Raw genomic sequence first — 13,898 nt, forward strand, 5'->3', positions numbered from 1 at the left:
TCCCCCGTCTGCCTGGTCCTCCCCCTCCTGGTCACTGTCCTCCTCCTCTGGGCATGGATCCGGCAGAGCTCCAGCCGGTCCCTGAGGAGCCTCAGGCTGAATCACAACACCCTTCTCTCAAATTCCATTTACATGATAACTTCTGCCTTATTTAAACAAGTTTACTCTCAAAAGCTTGACAGGTGTAACTCTTTTGGTCTCTACATGAGGTTCACATTGCATTCTCCCTAACTCTGCTTGAGGCCATCTATTATATTTGAGATTAAAAAGCACAGCAAGATGTAAACCATAAATAATCAGTTGTTTTCCCAGAAAAACCCACGGGAACATTACAAAAAAGTGTTTGTCAAAAGAATACTCTTTTGACTTTGGACTCTTTCCGTACTCTTTTTAAATAGTAATAATAATAACTGTTAGTACTATGTACAAAACAATTGCATTTGCAATATATAAACAAGCTAATAATGAATGTTTATATGTATTGAAGTTCTATAGTTTTAAGCTTTAGGAATGTTTATATGTATTGAAGTACTACAGCTTAAATTGCTATAAGAAAGCATGTTTTGTTGCTATGAGCCGCCCTGAGTTTTTGGAGAGGAGCGGCATACAAATCTAATTAATTATTATTATTATTATTATTATTATTATTATTATTATTAATTATCATTATTATTATTATTATTAAAAGAAAAGACCTGGTCATGGCTTACAAGTGGAACACTCAAAAAGGAGACAGAAGGACTAATACTGGCGGCACAAGAACAGGCCATTAGAACAAATGCTGTCAAAGCCAGAATTGAAAAATCAACAGACGATCCAAAGTGCAGACTCTGTAAAGAAACAGATAAAACAATCAATCACATACTCAGCTGCTGCACAAATATCGCACAGACTGACTACAAGCATAGACATGATGCTGTGGCACAGATGATCCACTGGAACTTGTGCCGGAACTACCATTTACCAGTGGCAAAGAACTGGTGGGATCATAAGCCCGAAAAAGTAGTCAAAAATGAGCAAGCAAAACTACTGTGGGACTTCCGACTTCCGACTGACCAAATTCTGAAGCATAACACACCAGACATCCTGATTGTGGAGAAAAAGAAAGTATGGATCATCGAAATCACAGTCCCAGGAGACAGCAGAATGGAGGAGAAGCAGCTAGAGAAATTAGTGAAATACAAAGATCTAAAAATTGAGCTGCAAGGACTCTGGCATAAGTGAAAGTGCCCCCAGTTGTCCTTGGCATGCTGAGCGCAGTGCCAAAGGATCTCAGCAGAGATTTAAAAACCATCGGAATTGACAAAATCTCCATCTGTCAATTGCAAAAGGCTGCTTTACTGGGATCAGCAAACATAATTCGCCGCTACATTACACAGTCCTAAGTGCTTTGGAAGCGCCCGACTGGTGATGAAATACGAAATCCAGCATAGTGATCTTGTTTGCTGTGTTATATTGACATAATAATAATAATAATAATAATAATAATAATAATAATAATAATAATAATAATTGTTTTGTTGTTATATTATTTTTATTATTGTTGTTGTTATTGTTATTGTTATTGTTGTTGTTGTTATTATTATTATTATTATTATTATTATTATTATTATTATTATTATTATTATCTATCTCTCTGCTCTCCCTGTTCTTTCTACTGATTCACCATGACTGATGTAGTAACCTTTGTGTTGGTTTGATGTATTTGTAAGCTGTAATCTAGACAGGCTTGTAATAATATTATTGTATTGAGAATTATTGACTGATTTGAATGTGAATGACCAGACTGTTTAACTGCACTGTGCAGTGCAGTTTATTTTATATACTTTAATGCAGTGGTCCCCAACGTTTTTTTCCACCAGGGACCAGTTTCAGCAAGGCAATTTTTCTATGGCCCGGTGGGGGCGGAAAGGGGTGTGGTTGGGGGCGGGATTAAGCATGGGGGTGCTGGTCCTTCCCGCCCCTCTTTCCCGCCATCGCCCTGTGGCCGGCAGAACCTGCCTCCCAAACCCTCTTGCCCGGCGGCAGGTGAAGCGCTGGAGGGAGGGGGTCAGGCCGGCCCTCCTGCCTCCCCCCCCAGCCAAAAACGCAAAGGCGTGCCACAGCAGAAGCCAAAAGAGGCTTGAGCCTCCCGGTCCTTCCCGCCCCTCTGTCCCGTCCATCGCCCTGTGGCCGGCAGAACCTGCCTCCCGAGGCCTCTTTCCCAGCGGGAGATGAAGCACTGGAGGGAGGGGGCGGCGGCAGGAGGACTGGCAGCTGCTGACTCCAAGGCCCGGTGCAACATGCCCCGCGGCCCGGTACTGGTCTGCGGCCCGGTGGTTGGGGACCCCTGCTTTAATGTATCTGTTTTGTATGGCTAGATAATTACTCTTATTTCCTGGATATCTGCTGGAATCCCACATTTTCCTCTGTGCATGTCCTTGATAACTCAAGAGTTCTGCACACTCCTTAACAACAACATCAACAACAACAACAACAACAACAATAATTTATTGGATTTGTATGCCGCCCCTCTCCGCAGACTCGGGGCGGCTAACAACAATAATAAACACAACATGTACAATCCAATAATAAAAAAACCCAATTAAAACCCCTATTATAAAACCAAACATACACACAAACATACAATGCATAACTTGTAAGGGCCTAGGGGGAAGAGCTTTCTCAACTCCCCCATGCCTGGCGGTATAAATGAGTCTTGAGTAGTTTACGAAAGACTGGGAGGGTGGGGAAAGTTCTAATCTCCGGGGGGAGTTGGAAGAAAAAGACCACAAGATATTCCAGACAAGCATCTGTCACTTAACACACCAGACAATGATTGTTGATAATAAGACAATAAAGTCTGGATAGCAGACTTTGCAGTACATGGAGACAGCAGAAGAGAAAGAATTGGAGAAAAATCACAAAATGCAAAGACCTCCATATAGAAGTAGGACAACTTTGACAAAATAAAGTGAAGGGAGCAATAGCGCCTTGGATGCCATCTCCAAACATCTGGAGCACCGCATGAACACCATTGGCATTGACAAAATCACCATCAGTCAATTTCAAAAGGCAGCTTTACTTAGAACAGCTTATATCTGCAACATTATCCAACAATAGCATCTGCCTATCTCAGGGCTTGGGAAGAACTTGTTGACTGTGTGACCAACACAGATTGTAAAAGCCTATCTAACTTAGGAGATGCCCTGTGGTTTGTACCTTTCATCCTCTTGCAAACTACACATTCCTTGTGTAAAACAGGAGGACCTCTCGTATTGATTTTGCTCTTGTACAAAGAAAAGCTTCGTATTTTCAGCTTCCAGTCCCCTGCAATCACTAGTTAATATAGGGCACTTTGGCTTAGGTGATATTTTTTTTAAAAAAAAATCTTTCTTGCTTGCTTTGATGAGAGGAGAGCTGTGATTATTCTACAGATTTCTGCCTTGCTAGATGTCTACATACTTTAGACAAATTGAGGATTATCAGTGCTTATCTCTTTTTATAGCCTTTTCAGACATTATTCGCTGTGCTCTAAGAGTGACCTGACAGGGATAAGACTTCCACTAAATCTCAAATCTTCTTGAGAATGAATCAGACCAATGATGGCAAACAGGTGGCATGATGATACCCAGTTATACATCTCCACCCCATGTCCATGTCCAGTCAACGAAGCAGTGGAAGTGATGTGCCGGTGCCTGGAGGCTGTTGGGGCCTGGATGGGTGTCAACAAGCTCAAACTCAACCCAGACAAGATGGAGTGGCTGTGAGTCTTGCCTACCAAGGACAATTCCATCTGTCCGTCCATTACCCTGGGGGGAGAATTATTGACCCCCTCAGAGAGGGTTCGCAACTTGGGCGTCCTCCTCGATCCACAGCTAACATTGGAACACCATCTTTCGGCTGTGGCGAGGAGGGCGTTTGCCCAGGTTCGCCTGGTGCACCAGTTGCAGCCCTATTTGGACAGGGAGTCATTGCTCACAGTCACTCATGCCCTTATCACCTCGAGGTTCGATTACTGCAACGCTCTCTACATGGGGCTACCTTTGAAAAGTGTTCGGAAACTTCAGATCATGTACATACATCACTTAGAGACGCCATTTTGAAACACTGCTGCAGCTAAGCTATCTATCTGAAGAAACGCAAAATTTACACACGCACTCTTGACAATTCAAATAATGTATTTCTAAAGTTTCACATTCGTAGGCTGAGAAAAAAAATGTGGTGCATTACTTTCTGGGCGACCCTCGTAGTCAAAGAGCTAGAAGCTGTTTTCTTTTTAAAAGTTTTTGTTTTGTTTTATGTGTTGAGTGTATATATGTATTTAAATAAAATTTATTTTAAAAAAAAATAAAAAAAGAACTAGAAGCTGTGGTTGCCGACAGAACTGAGCCAGGGTGGCGCAGCAGGTAGAGCGCTGTACTGCAGGCCACTGAAGCTGACTGTAGATCTGAAGATCAGCGGTTCAAATCTCATCCCTGGCTCAAGGTTGACTCAGCCTTCCATCCTTCCGAGGTGGGTAAAATGAGGACCCGGATTGTGGGGGCAATAGCCTAGCTCTGTTTTTATAAAAGTGCTATTGCTAACATGTTGTAAGCCGCCCTGAGTCTAAGGAGAAGGGCGGCATAAAAATCGAATAAATAAATAAATAAAATAAATAAATAAACTTGCTGGTGAGTCTTGTTGCTATGAAGCCTACACCAGCTATGAAGACAGAGACTACCAAAAACTGATGGAAAACCATGAGCAACATCACATAATAACACCCACAGCAATTGAGCTTGACTCTATCCTCCCAGACTGAGAGTGCAGTGCCATCTCTGGGTTCACAGATGACCTGCACAACGCTATGCCTTCTTTAAATGTGAAGAATAACTTAAAGAGAGCCAGGATGGCGCAGCAGGTAGAGCGCTGTACTGCAGGCCACTGAAGCTGACTGTAGATCTGTAGGTCAGCGGTTTAAATCTCATCACCGGCTCAAGGTTGACTCAGCCTTCCATCCTTCCGAGGTGGGCAAAATGAGGACCCTGATTGTGGGGGCGATATGCTGGCTCTGTTTTAAAAGTGCTATTGCCAACATGTTGTAAGCCGCCCTGCGTCTAAGGAGAAGGGCGGCATAAAAATCGAATAAATAAAATAAAATAAAATAAAATAAAAAAATAAAATAAAAAAATAAAAAAATAAAAACATAAAAAAATAAAATAAAATAAAATAAAATAAAATAAAATAAAATAAAATAAAATAAAATAAAATAAAATAAAATAAAATAAAATAAAATAATAAATAATAAAATAAAATAAAATATAAAATAATAAATAAATATAGTATCCAATTCCACAAACTCTGGGTGTCCCCCATAAAACATAAATATAATAAAAACCACAATTGAAATAATCACTTAGAGGGAATTAGCATTAGCATTTGAACTTATATACCACTTCCATAGTTCTTTGCAGCCCTCTCTATGCAGTTTGATGCAATTTGTAAAACAAACAGCAGGATGAAAATCAAAATTCATAGAATATGACTCAAGAATAGATTGCTTTATATCAGTATTCTATCACCATTCCTATTTAACATGAAAACTTGTTGATGGACTATCGGTGCTCTTTCAGCAATTTTGAAGAATTGGGCAAACAACCAAAGTTCATTAAAGAAAAGTATTTTCAATCAGTCAGTTCCTGGTAACATATTCATGATAGTGACTGTAAGTGCATGGACACAAACACACACACACATACAGAGAGAGAGAGAGAGAAATTCACCATCTTCATTTTCAAGATACAGGGCATATTTATTAAAAAAGAAAATCAGTACAAAATACAAACCTTTGTCCTTTCAGTACAAAGATTAGCGCAAAGCTGCACCAAATGCTAGCCAGAGCCTCTTTCAATTCTTACCTGTACATCAGTTGAATTTAAAGATCAAAAATCTAAATGGAAGCTGAGAATTTTTTAAGGGTTAAAATTCTCTCCTGTTGAGAGAAATAATGAAGCCCCGAGCACCACTTTCTGCACAAACTCTTTTGAAATGAATAAGAGCAGCCATCGAGCCCCACTGTCTACAGATTACAAATGCAATAAATAAATTCATTTTGGAGTTTTAGAAACCCATATGATCATAATGTGAAATGTTTAATATGAAGACCATCAGGACTCTTGTCTGCCTGTTGGTCGGCCTGATAATTCTCCAAAAAAAAAAAACATCCACAAGAAAATCCTTAGAAGGGATTGAGAGGGGAAGATATGGTCATCTTCTGCATACTCAATCATTCATCACTCACAAGACCTAGAGCAGGAGTGTCAAGCTCAAGGCCCTGGGATCGGATTCGGCCTGCAGGGTACTTAGATCTGGACTGCAGGGCCACCTGAAAACAACAAAGGACTGCCCCACAGTACTTCAGGCTGAGAAAACAGGCTCCCAAGATCCATTTTCAGCTGCCATGGCCAGCGTTTCCCGTAAGCTGCGTGCGAGCGCACACGTGTGCCCCAAAATACCCCCCGTGCACCCTTTTCCACGGGTGCGCGCTCCCCATCTCCATGCCAGCCCGCGGGGGGGCGGGGGCGGGGAGGCGCTGGCAGTAGAAGGAAAGGGAGCCACGGCCGCCCCTGCCTCCCCATGGTGCCTCCGGCCCCCTCGCGCCCCTGGCCTCTCGGCGCTGCCCCCTACCCACCTGATCCACCCCCTCTCCTCCGCCCCCTCCTGCCTTGGGGTGCGACTTCTCCCACGGCTGCAGCTTCTCCTCCTTGTCCTCATCTGTGCTCCCAGCCAGGGGGCTGCGAGAGAGGGTTTTCTCTGCGCGCCTCAGGAATGCCCTCCCTGCCCCTCTCGCAGCCCCCTAGCTGGGAGCACTTTCGTCCCGGACTTTCAGCAAGGGGGCTACAGTAGAAGCAGGGCAGGCGTTCCTGAAGCGCTCAGAGAAAGCGCTCTCGCAGCCCCCTCTCTGACAGAGAGGGAGAGGGAGAGAGAAAGTAACTGAGAAAGAGAGAGAGAGAGAAAGGGGGAAGAGAGAGATAGCAAGAGAGAGAAGAGAAAGAAAGCCAAGAGAGATAGAAAGAAAGAGTGAGAGAGAGAGAAAGCAATAGAGAGAAAGAAAAGAGAGAAAGAGAGAGCGAGAAAGCAAGGGGGGAGGGAGATAGAAAGAGAGGGAGAGAGAAAGAGAGAGAAATGGCTCTTGATTTAAAGCATATGGTAAAAAGCACCCAAATAATAACAGAGAAAAAAACCCCAGCCATTTGTGTGTGTGCGTGTGTGTGTGTGTGTGAACTCTTGAACCATTTCCAATAGCTCACCTGTTATTGGAAATGGTTCAAGAGTTCACACACACACACACACACACACACACAAGGGGGGAGGAGATAGGGATGGAAAAAGAGGAGAAGATAGTAATAATAGTAATAGATTTTGGTTTTGTTTTATTATTAATTTCTTTTAATAAAAAGAAGGGATTTTTTTTCTTGTTTGTTTGTTTGTTTGTTTGTTTGTTTGTTTATACTTCTATGCCGCCCAGTCCCAAAGGGACTGCCACTCAGACACTATACTTTTCCATCCACACCAAAAAAAAATTAGAGGGACCATTGGCCATGACCTCCTGCCACCCTCTGCCAGTGAAAATGGAGCTTGGGAGCCCATTTTTGCTGCCAGAGCACTCGTTCCTCAAAGTTCCACTTGTAAGTATATTTTTCTACATGTTTTAAATCTTTAATTCTTGAATGTTGTCTTCATATCAGAAAGCAGGATGGATATGAACCGCCTTTGTAAAGTTTGTAAACTTTTTTAAAAAAATTAGAAAGTACAGGAAAAAGAACTGTGGCAGTAAATGGTATAAGAATGTCTGCAGGTATTTATTTTTATCTTGTTTTTAATTACTGTATTTTTCGGCGTATAAGACGCACCTTTTTCCTCCTTAAAAGAGGCTGATAATTTGGGTGCGTCTTATACTCTGAATGCAGGGTTTTTTCCCCAGCCCTAACTAGCTGCTAATGATGTTCCCAGCTCTTACTTTACAGGCTCTTTCATTGTTTCTCTCTGCAAAGAATGTTTTCCAAGCCCTAAATCTTTGCAGGGTTTTTTTTTTCATTGCTCTAAGTTGCTCCGAATAAGTTTCTATCCAGCCCTAACCAGGTGCTAATGATGTTCCCAGCTCTTACTTTACAAGCTCTTTCATTGTTTCTCTCTGCGAAGAATGTTTTCCAAGCCCTAAATCTTTGCAGGGTTTTTTTTTCCATTGCTTTAAGTTGCTCCGAATAAGTTTCTATCCAGCCCTAACCAGGTGCTAATGATGTTCCCAGCTCTTACCAGCTTGCAAGCTCTTTCATTGTTGTTTTCTGTTTTCCAAACCCTGTCATTGTAGGGTTTTTTATTTTTCATTACTCTGCTTGCTTGGAATGTTTCTTTCCAGGTGCTAATTATGTCCCCAACTCTTACTGGCTTGCAAGCTCTTTCATTGTTACTCTTTCCGAATAAAGTTTTTTAAAGTCCTAACCAGGGGATAAAATAATGTGCTGAAGCTGACCAGGCTAAGAATGCCTGATAAGCAGATTATTTTCCCTATTTCCCCCCAAAAAAACAAAGATGTGTCTTATACTCATGCATCGTATAGTCCGAAAAATATAGGTTTTTTTTAATAAATAAGACAATGAACATACTTAATACTCTTTCCAGTGAGTTGGATGGCATATACATTTCATTAATTTAATTAATTAATTAGTTAATTTAATTAATTAAATATGGAGTTTACTGGAAGGTTTTTTTTTCAGCCATTTTGTCCTATCCAAGCATCATCAACACAATATGATGGAGTATTTGTGTCTAGATCTAGTCTTCAAAGGCATTTACCAGTGATATATGTGACAACTCAAAACCCATGACCCTTCATACTTGTATCTGACATAAGAACAAAAGCACAAAAAAGGAGAATGATACTATGGCATCAACATGTAATTATATCACATTTGCAGCTACCACAGATCTCTAGGTCTTGTTCTCAAAAGATATATAAAAAGTACCATTAAATAGGAGTTAATATTACTGTTATGTTTTGCAAATATTTTAAGTCTTTATCTTTAAAAACATACTCACTATACTAGTGGGGGGGGGACTATTAGCCATATTTTTGCATCTTTACTTTATGGAAATTAGTAGGGATTGCTTCTTAATAGTTGTACAATAATCGTTAACAGTAATTTCTAGACTAATAATGGGAATTCTGTGCTAATAATGTTCTGCAGGCTTTGTCTTATTTATTTCACTTGTATTCAACTTTGCTTCCAAGGTATAAATGTATGTTTATTCCCTTTTTGGCTATCTCTCCATTTTGTTTTCACCACCTGCTAGGTTGAATCATGTTGAAAGATGTTGGCTCAAAAATATCCAGTGACTTTCCTAATTGAGGAAGGATTTAAATCTGAATATTTTTCTGGTCCATGTCTGGCACTGTAGTCATGACACAGCCCCTTAAAATACTTGTAAGATTTCCAGTCCCCAAATTATGCTAGTCATATCTGGATAAATTAGTCGACTAGATCATGGGTAGGCAAAGTTGTCTCTTCTATGACTTGTGGACTTCAACTCCCAGAATTCCTGAGCCAATCATGCTAGCTCAGGAATTCTGGGATTTAAAGTCCACATGTCATAGAAGAGCCAACTTTGCCTACCTCTGGACTAGACAACTGTATATTTTCAAGCAGTCATGGGCTTCTCCACCCATGTGGGGGGAGACTGTCCACTCATAGAAATGGCCCGGGAATGGCACGACTAATAGATTTCAGCCCGGAATGGCACAACAAACAGATTTCCAGTGAAAATCACTGGTTTTTTGCTTCTACACATGCATGGAAGCAAAAATACCGGTGAAAATAGCCGAAATCTCGTGAGATTTGGTTGTTGCACGTGCACAGAAACCAAATCCCACATGGACCATGCACATGTCGGGAGCACCCACGCCAGCTGCCAAGGACCATCCGGTTAGCACATTAAGTGGCTACCCAATACTGTTTTGAAGTATATGTGCAGTGCAATAATGGCAAATTAAAATCAGTACATTCAACCTACTAATTTCCCCCCTTTTCCTTTTTCTCCTTCTTTTCTTCCTTGCTTCTTTCCTTCCAGGTCCACCTGGCCCTCCTGGCGTTGTCATTGTTGAAGAAATCACAGAGGTCACTGCAACTCTTTCATGGACTCCTGGAGTAGACAACCACAGTCCTATCACTTCTTACAACTTGCAAGCGCGGAGTCCATTCTCCCTTGGCTGGCAGACTGTGAAAACAGGCAAGATATTATTATTATTATTATTATTATTATTATTATTATTATTATTATTATTATTATTATTTAGCATCAGTCAAGCAGGTTCATTAGATTCATTAGTTGTGCCAGCTGAAGACTCCAAATCTGAAAAAAGTGAAACAGGATACAGTGGTACCTCTACTTATGAACTTAATTCATTCCATGACCAGATTCTTAAGCAGAAAAGTTTGTAAGAAGAAGCAATTTTTCCCATAGGAATCAATGTAAAAGCAAATAATGTGTGTGATTGGGGAAACCACAGAGAGGGTGGAGGCCCTGTTTCCTCCCAGGAGATTCCTAGAGAGGCCCCACAGAGGCTTCTCCCCACTTTTTCCGGCTCTGTTTCCTCCCAGGAGATTCCTAGAGAGGCCCCACGGAGGTTTCTCCCTGCCTTTTCTGGTTACAGTTTTGGAGGCTCAGGTTTATAAGTGGGAAATGGCTCTTGAGAAGAGGCAAAAAAATCTTGAACACCCAGTTCTTATTTAGAAAAGTTCGTAAGTAGAGGTGTTCCTGGGTAGAGGTACCACTGTATTTCTTTGTATGTGTGTGTGTGTGTGTGTGTGTGTGTGTCTTTTCCAATTCACACCATGTTTGGGCATCTAGCAATACATGGCTATACATGGCATAGTTCTTTTATCCAGATTCTATAAACAATATCACATGGACACGGAAGTATTTGTTATCTGTGCTTCCATGTTTTTTCCTTGCAAAACATGCCTATAATGGATATAGAATGCAAAATACCAATCAAAGACCAGCCCTCACTAACCTGCCCCATTCAGAAGCTAACTTGGCTAAAGGCCAATCAGGATCTAGTTCAGGGGTGGATTCTAACTTACCTAGTTGCCTGTTCACTTCTTCCGCATCGCGTGGCTGCGCGCGCATTGCGTGGATGCACGGGTGCTTTACAGTTGTTCACATGCGTAGTGCTAAAAAATTCACAAAAAATTGCAAAAAATGCAGGGGGGAAAAGGGGGAAAGATGGTGGTGGCCAGGACCTGCACCGATAGAACGAGCTCTGTGACATCACCACCGGTTTACTACCGGTTCTATGGAACCGGTTTCAACCAGTAGGAACCCACTTCTGGTCTAGTTATAAAAGCAGAGTGCAGTGGGTCCCTGCTTAATTGCCGAAAATTGTCTAAAAAGCACACCACCTTGTTTCTGAAGGTGCTAGGTACATGTTAGATTAGATTAGATTAGATTTATTGGATTTATATGCCGCCCCTCTCCGCAAACTCGGGGCGGCTCACAACAATAATAAAAAAACAGTACATAATAACAAATCCAATGCCCACCAATCTAATTACAATTTAAAATTAGTAATTTCATAAAACAATCCCAATATATATAAAAAACAGGCACACAGTCAATCAATCAACAAAACAACATGGGCAAGGGGAAGGTGTTTTAGTTCCCCCATGCCTGACGGCAGAGGTGGATCTTAAGGAGTTTACGAAAGGCAGGGAGGGGGGGGCAATCCTAATATCAGGGGGGAGCTGGTTCCAGAGGGTCGGGGCCCCCACAGAGAAGGCTCTTCCCCTGGGTCCCACCAGACGACATTGTTTAGTCGACGGGACCCGAAGAAGGCCGACTCTGTGGGACCTAACCAGTCGCTGGGATTCGTGCGGCAGGAGGAGGTCCCGAAGATATTCTGGTCCGGTGCCATGAAGGGCTTTATAGGTCATAACCAACACTTTGAATTGTGACCGGAAACTGATCGGCAACCAATGCAGACTGCGGAGTGTTGGAGTAATATAGGCATACTTAGAGAAGCCCATAATTGCTCTCGCAGCTGCATTCTGCACGATCTGAAGTTTCCGAACGCTTTTCAAAGGTAGCCCCATGTAGAGAGCATTACAGTAGTCGAGCCTCAAGGTGATGAGGGCATGAGTGACTGTGAGCAATGACTCCCGGTCCAAATAGGGCTGCAACTGGCGCACCAGGCGAACCTGGGCAAACGCCCCCCTCGCCACAGCTGAAAGGTGTTTCTCTAATGTGAGCTGTGGATCGACGAGGACGCCCAAGTTGCGGACCCTCTCTGAGGGGGTCAATAATTCCCCCCCCCAGGGTAATGGACGGACAGATAGAATTGTCCTTGGGAGGCAAAACCCACAGCCACTCCGTCTTGTCTGGGTTGAGTTTGAGTTTGTTGACACCCATCCAGGCCCCAACAGCCTCCAGGCTGTTGCAATCAAAACATCAGGAAATCTGTTTTCTAGACTATAGTCGCTAAATCCTGAAGCCCAACACCATCTAATAAGGTGCAAAAAAGGGCAACAAGTATGATGAAGGAAATGGAGCACCTCCCTTATGAAACCAGGTTACAACGCCTTGGTCTCTTCAGCCTTGAAAGACGGCGTTTAAGGGGTGACTTGATTGAAGTGTATAAAAACATGCATGGGATAGAAAAGGTGGATAGAGAAAAATTATTTTCTCTATCACACAACACTAAGACGAGGGGGCACTCCCTAAAGCTCATAGGTAAGAAAGCGAGGACAAATAAAGGGAAATATTTCTTCACCCAGAGGGTCATTGGTTTATGGAATTCACTTCCAGAAGAGGTTGTGACAACTGTCAGCCTTGATAGCTTCAAGGCAGGATTAGACAGATTCATGGGTGCCAAGTATATCGGTGGTTATTGAAACGGATGTCCATGTGCCGCCTCTATGTTGGTTGAGGCAGGCAGGATTCCCTTGAGTGCCATTTGTTGGGGGTCAAGGGAAAGGAAGGGGTTTGCCTTCTCTTTCTACTCAAGATCCTCATGGACAATTGGTGGGCCACTGTGTGACACAGAACGCTGGACTCAATGGGCTTTGGCCTGATTCAGCAGGGCTCTTCTTATGTTCTTATGTTCTTAATAAGTACTGGCCATGATAGCCTACATCAATATACAGTTCATTTTTTTGGTCTCACTTGAGTTCATATTTCAATGCTAGAAAATGACTGAGCGTTCCACCGTTGGTTCTCTCTTTTCTACTGGATCTTTTCAGGAGGGATATTCAAAAGTCAAGTCTAAGATTTCCTTATAAGATCAATAAGAGTGTATTGAGAATACATTTCTGTTGTGATTCAACCTGAGGCTGCTCAGGGACCAGCTGTGTCTCTGCTGGCTCCATGCCCGGAGGAGGATGACAGCGCAGAGGAGGGGGCTGAACAGTCGGACGGGGGAGAGGAAAATCAGGAATGGGATGAAGGAGAACAGCATGAGAGCCCCGGGGGGGGGGCTCTCCCCAGCCAGTAGCTTGGAGTCATTAGGTGATGACGCACAAGCTGTCATTGACATGAGACAGCAACGTTCAGAGCAATGAAAGGAGCAGTTAAAGAGATATTTTCACCATTGAAGTAGAAACAGCTGGGTTTGGGTGTGGTACTCATCAGCAGGGTTTAAAAGGCAGGCAAGCCCTTTAAGCCATGTGGAGTGTTATCAGCTTGGCGTGGCGTTATCCTGTCTTGTTTCTCGGCGTCTCTGTTCCTGGCTTGTGGCCCAGCAGCTTTGGAAGATCCGTGGGAGGTGTAGGTCTGCTATCTACAGCCTTGGCTTGGCAGCAAGAATTCTGTATTGCTGCATGGACTTTTGGCCTTCGTGAATATATCTGAAGATACAGCATTTTCCTGTTTGTAAGGACATT

General features: G+C 42.6%; 1 protein-coding gene across 1 annotated transcript in view; it reads left to right on the forward strand.

Annotated features, from left to right (window-relative positions):
- Positions 1-13,898, forward strand: part of CNTN5 (contactin 5) — a 439,109-nt gene that overhangs the window by 364,862 nt on the left and 60,349 nt on the right. The window contains exon 15 of the mRNA XM_070751525.1: positions 10,090-10,248. Within this exon, the coding sequence (XP_070607626.1) occupies positions 10,090-10,248 (159 nt within the window). The remainder of the gene's footprint in view (positions 1-10,089; positions 10,249-13,898) is intronic.

This window comes from Erythrolamprus reginae, chromosome 4, assembly GCF_031021105.1.
Source record: "Erythrolamprus reginae isolate rEryReg1 chromosome 4, rEryReg1.hap1, whole genome shotgun sequence".
In the NCBI taxonomy this organism is placed as follows: Eukaryota; Metazoa; Chordata; class Lepidosauria; order Squamata; family Dipsadidae; genus Erythrolamprus; species Erythrolamprus reginae.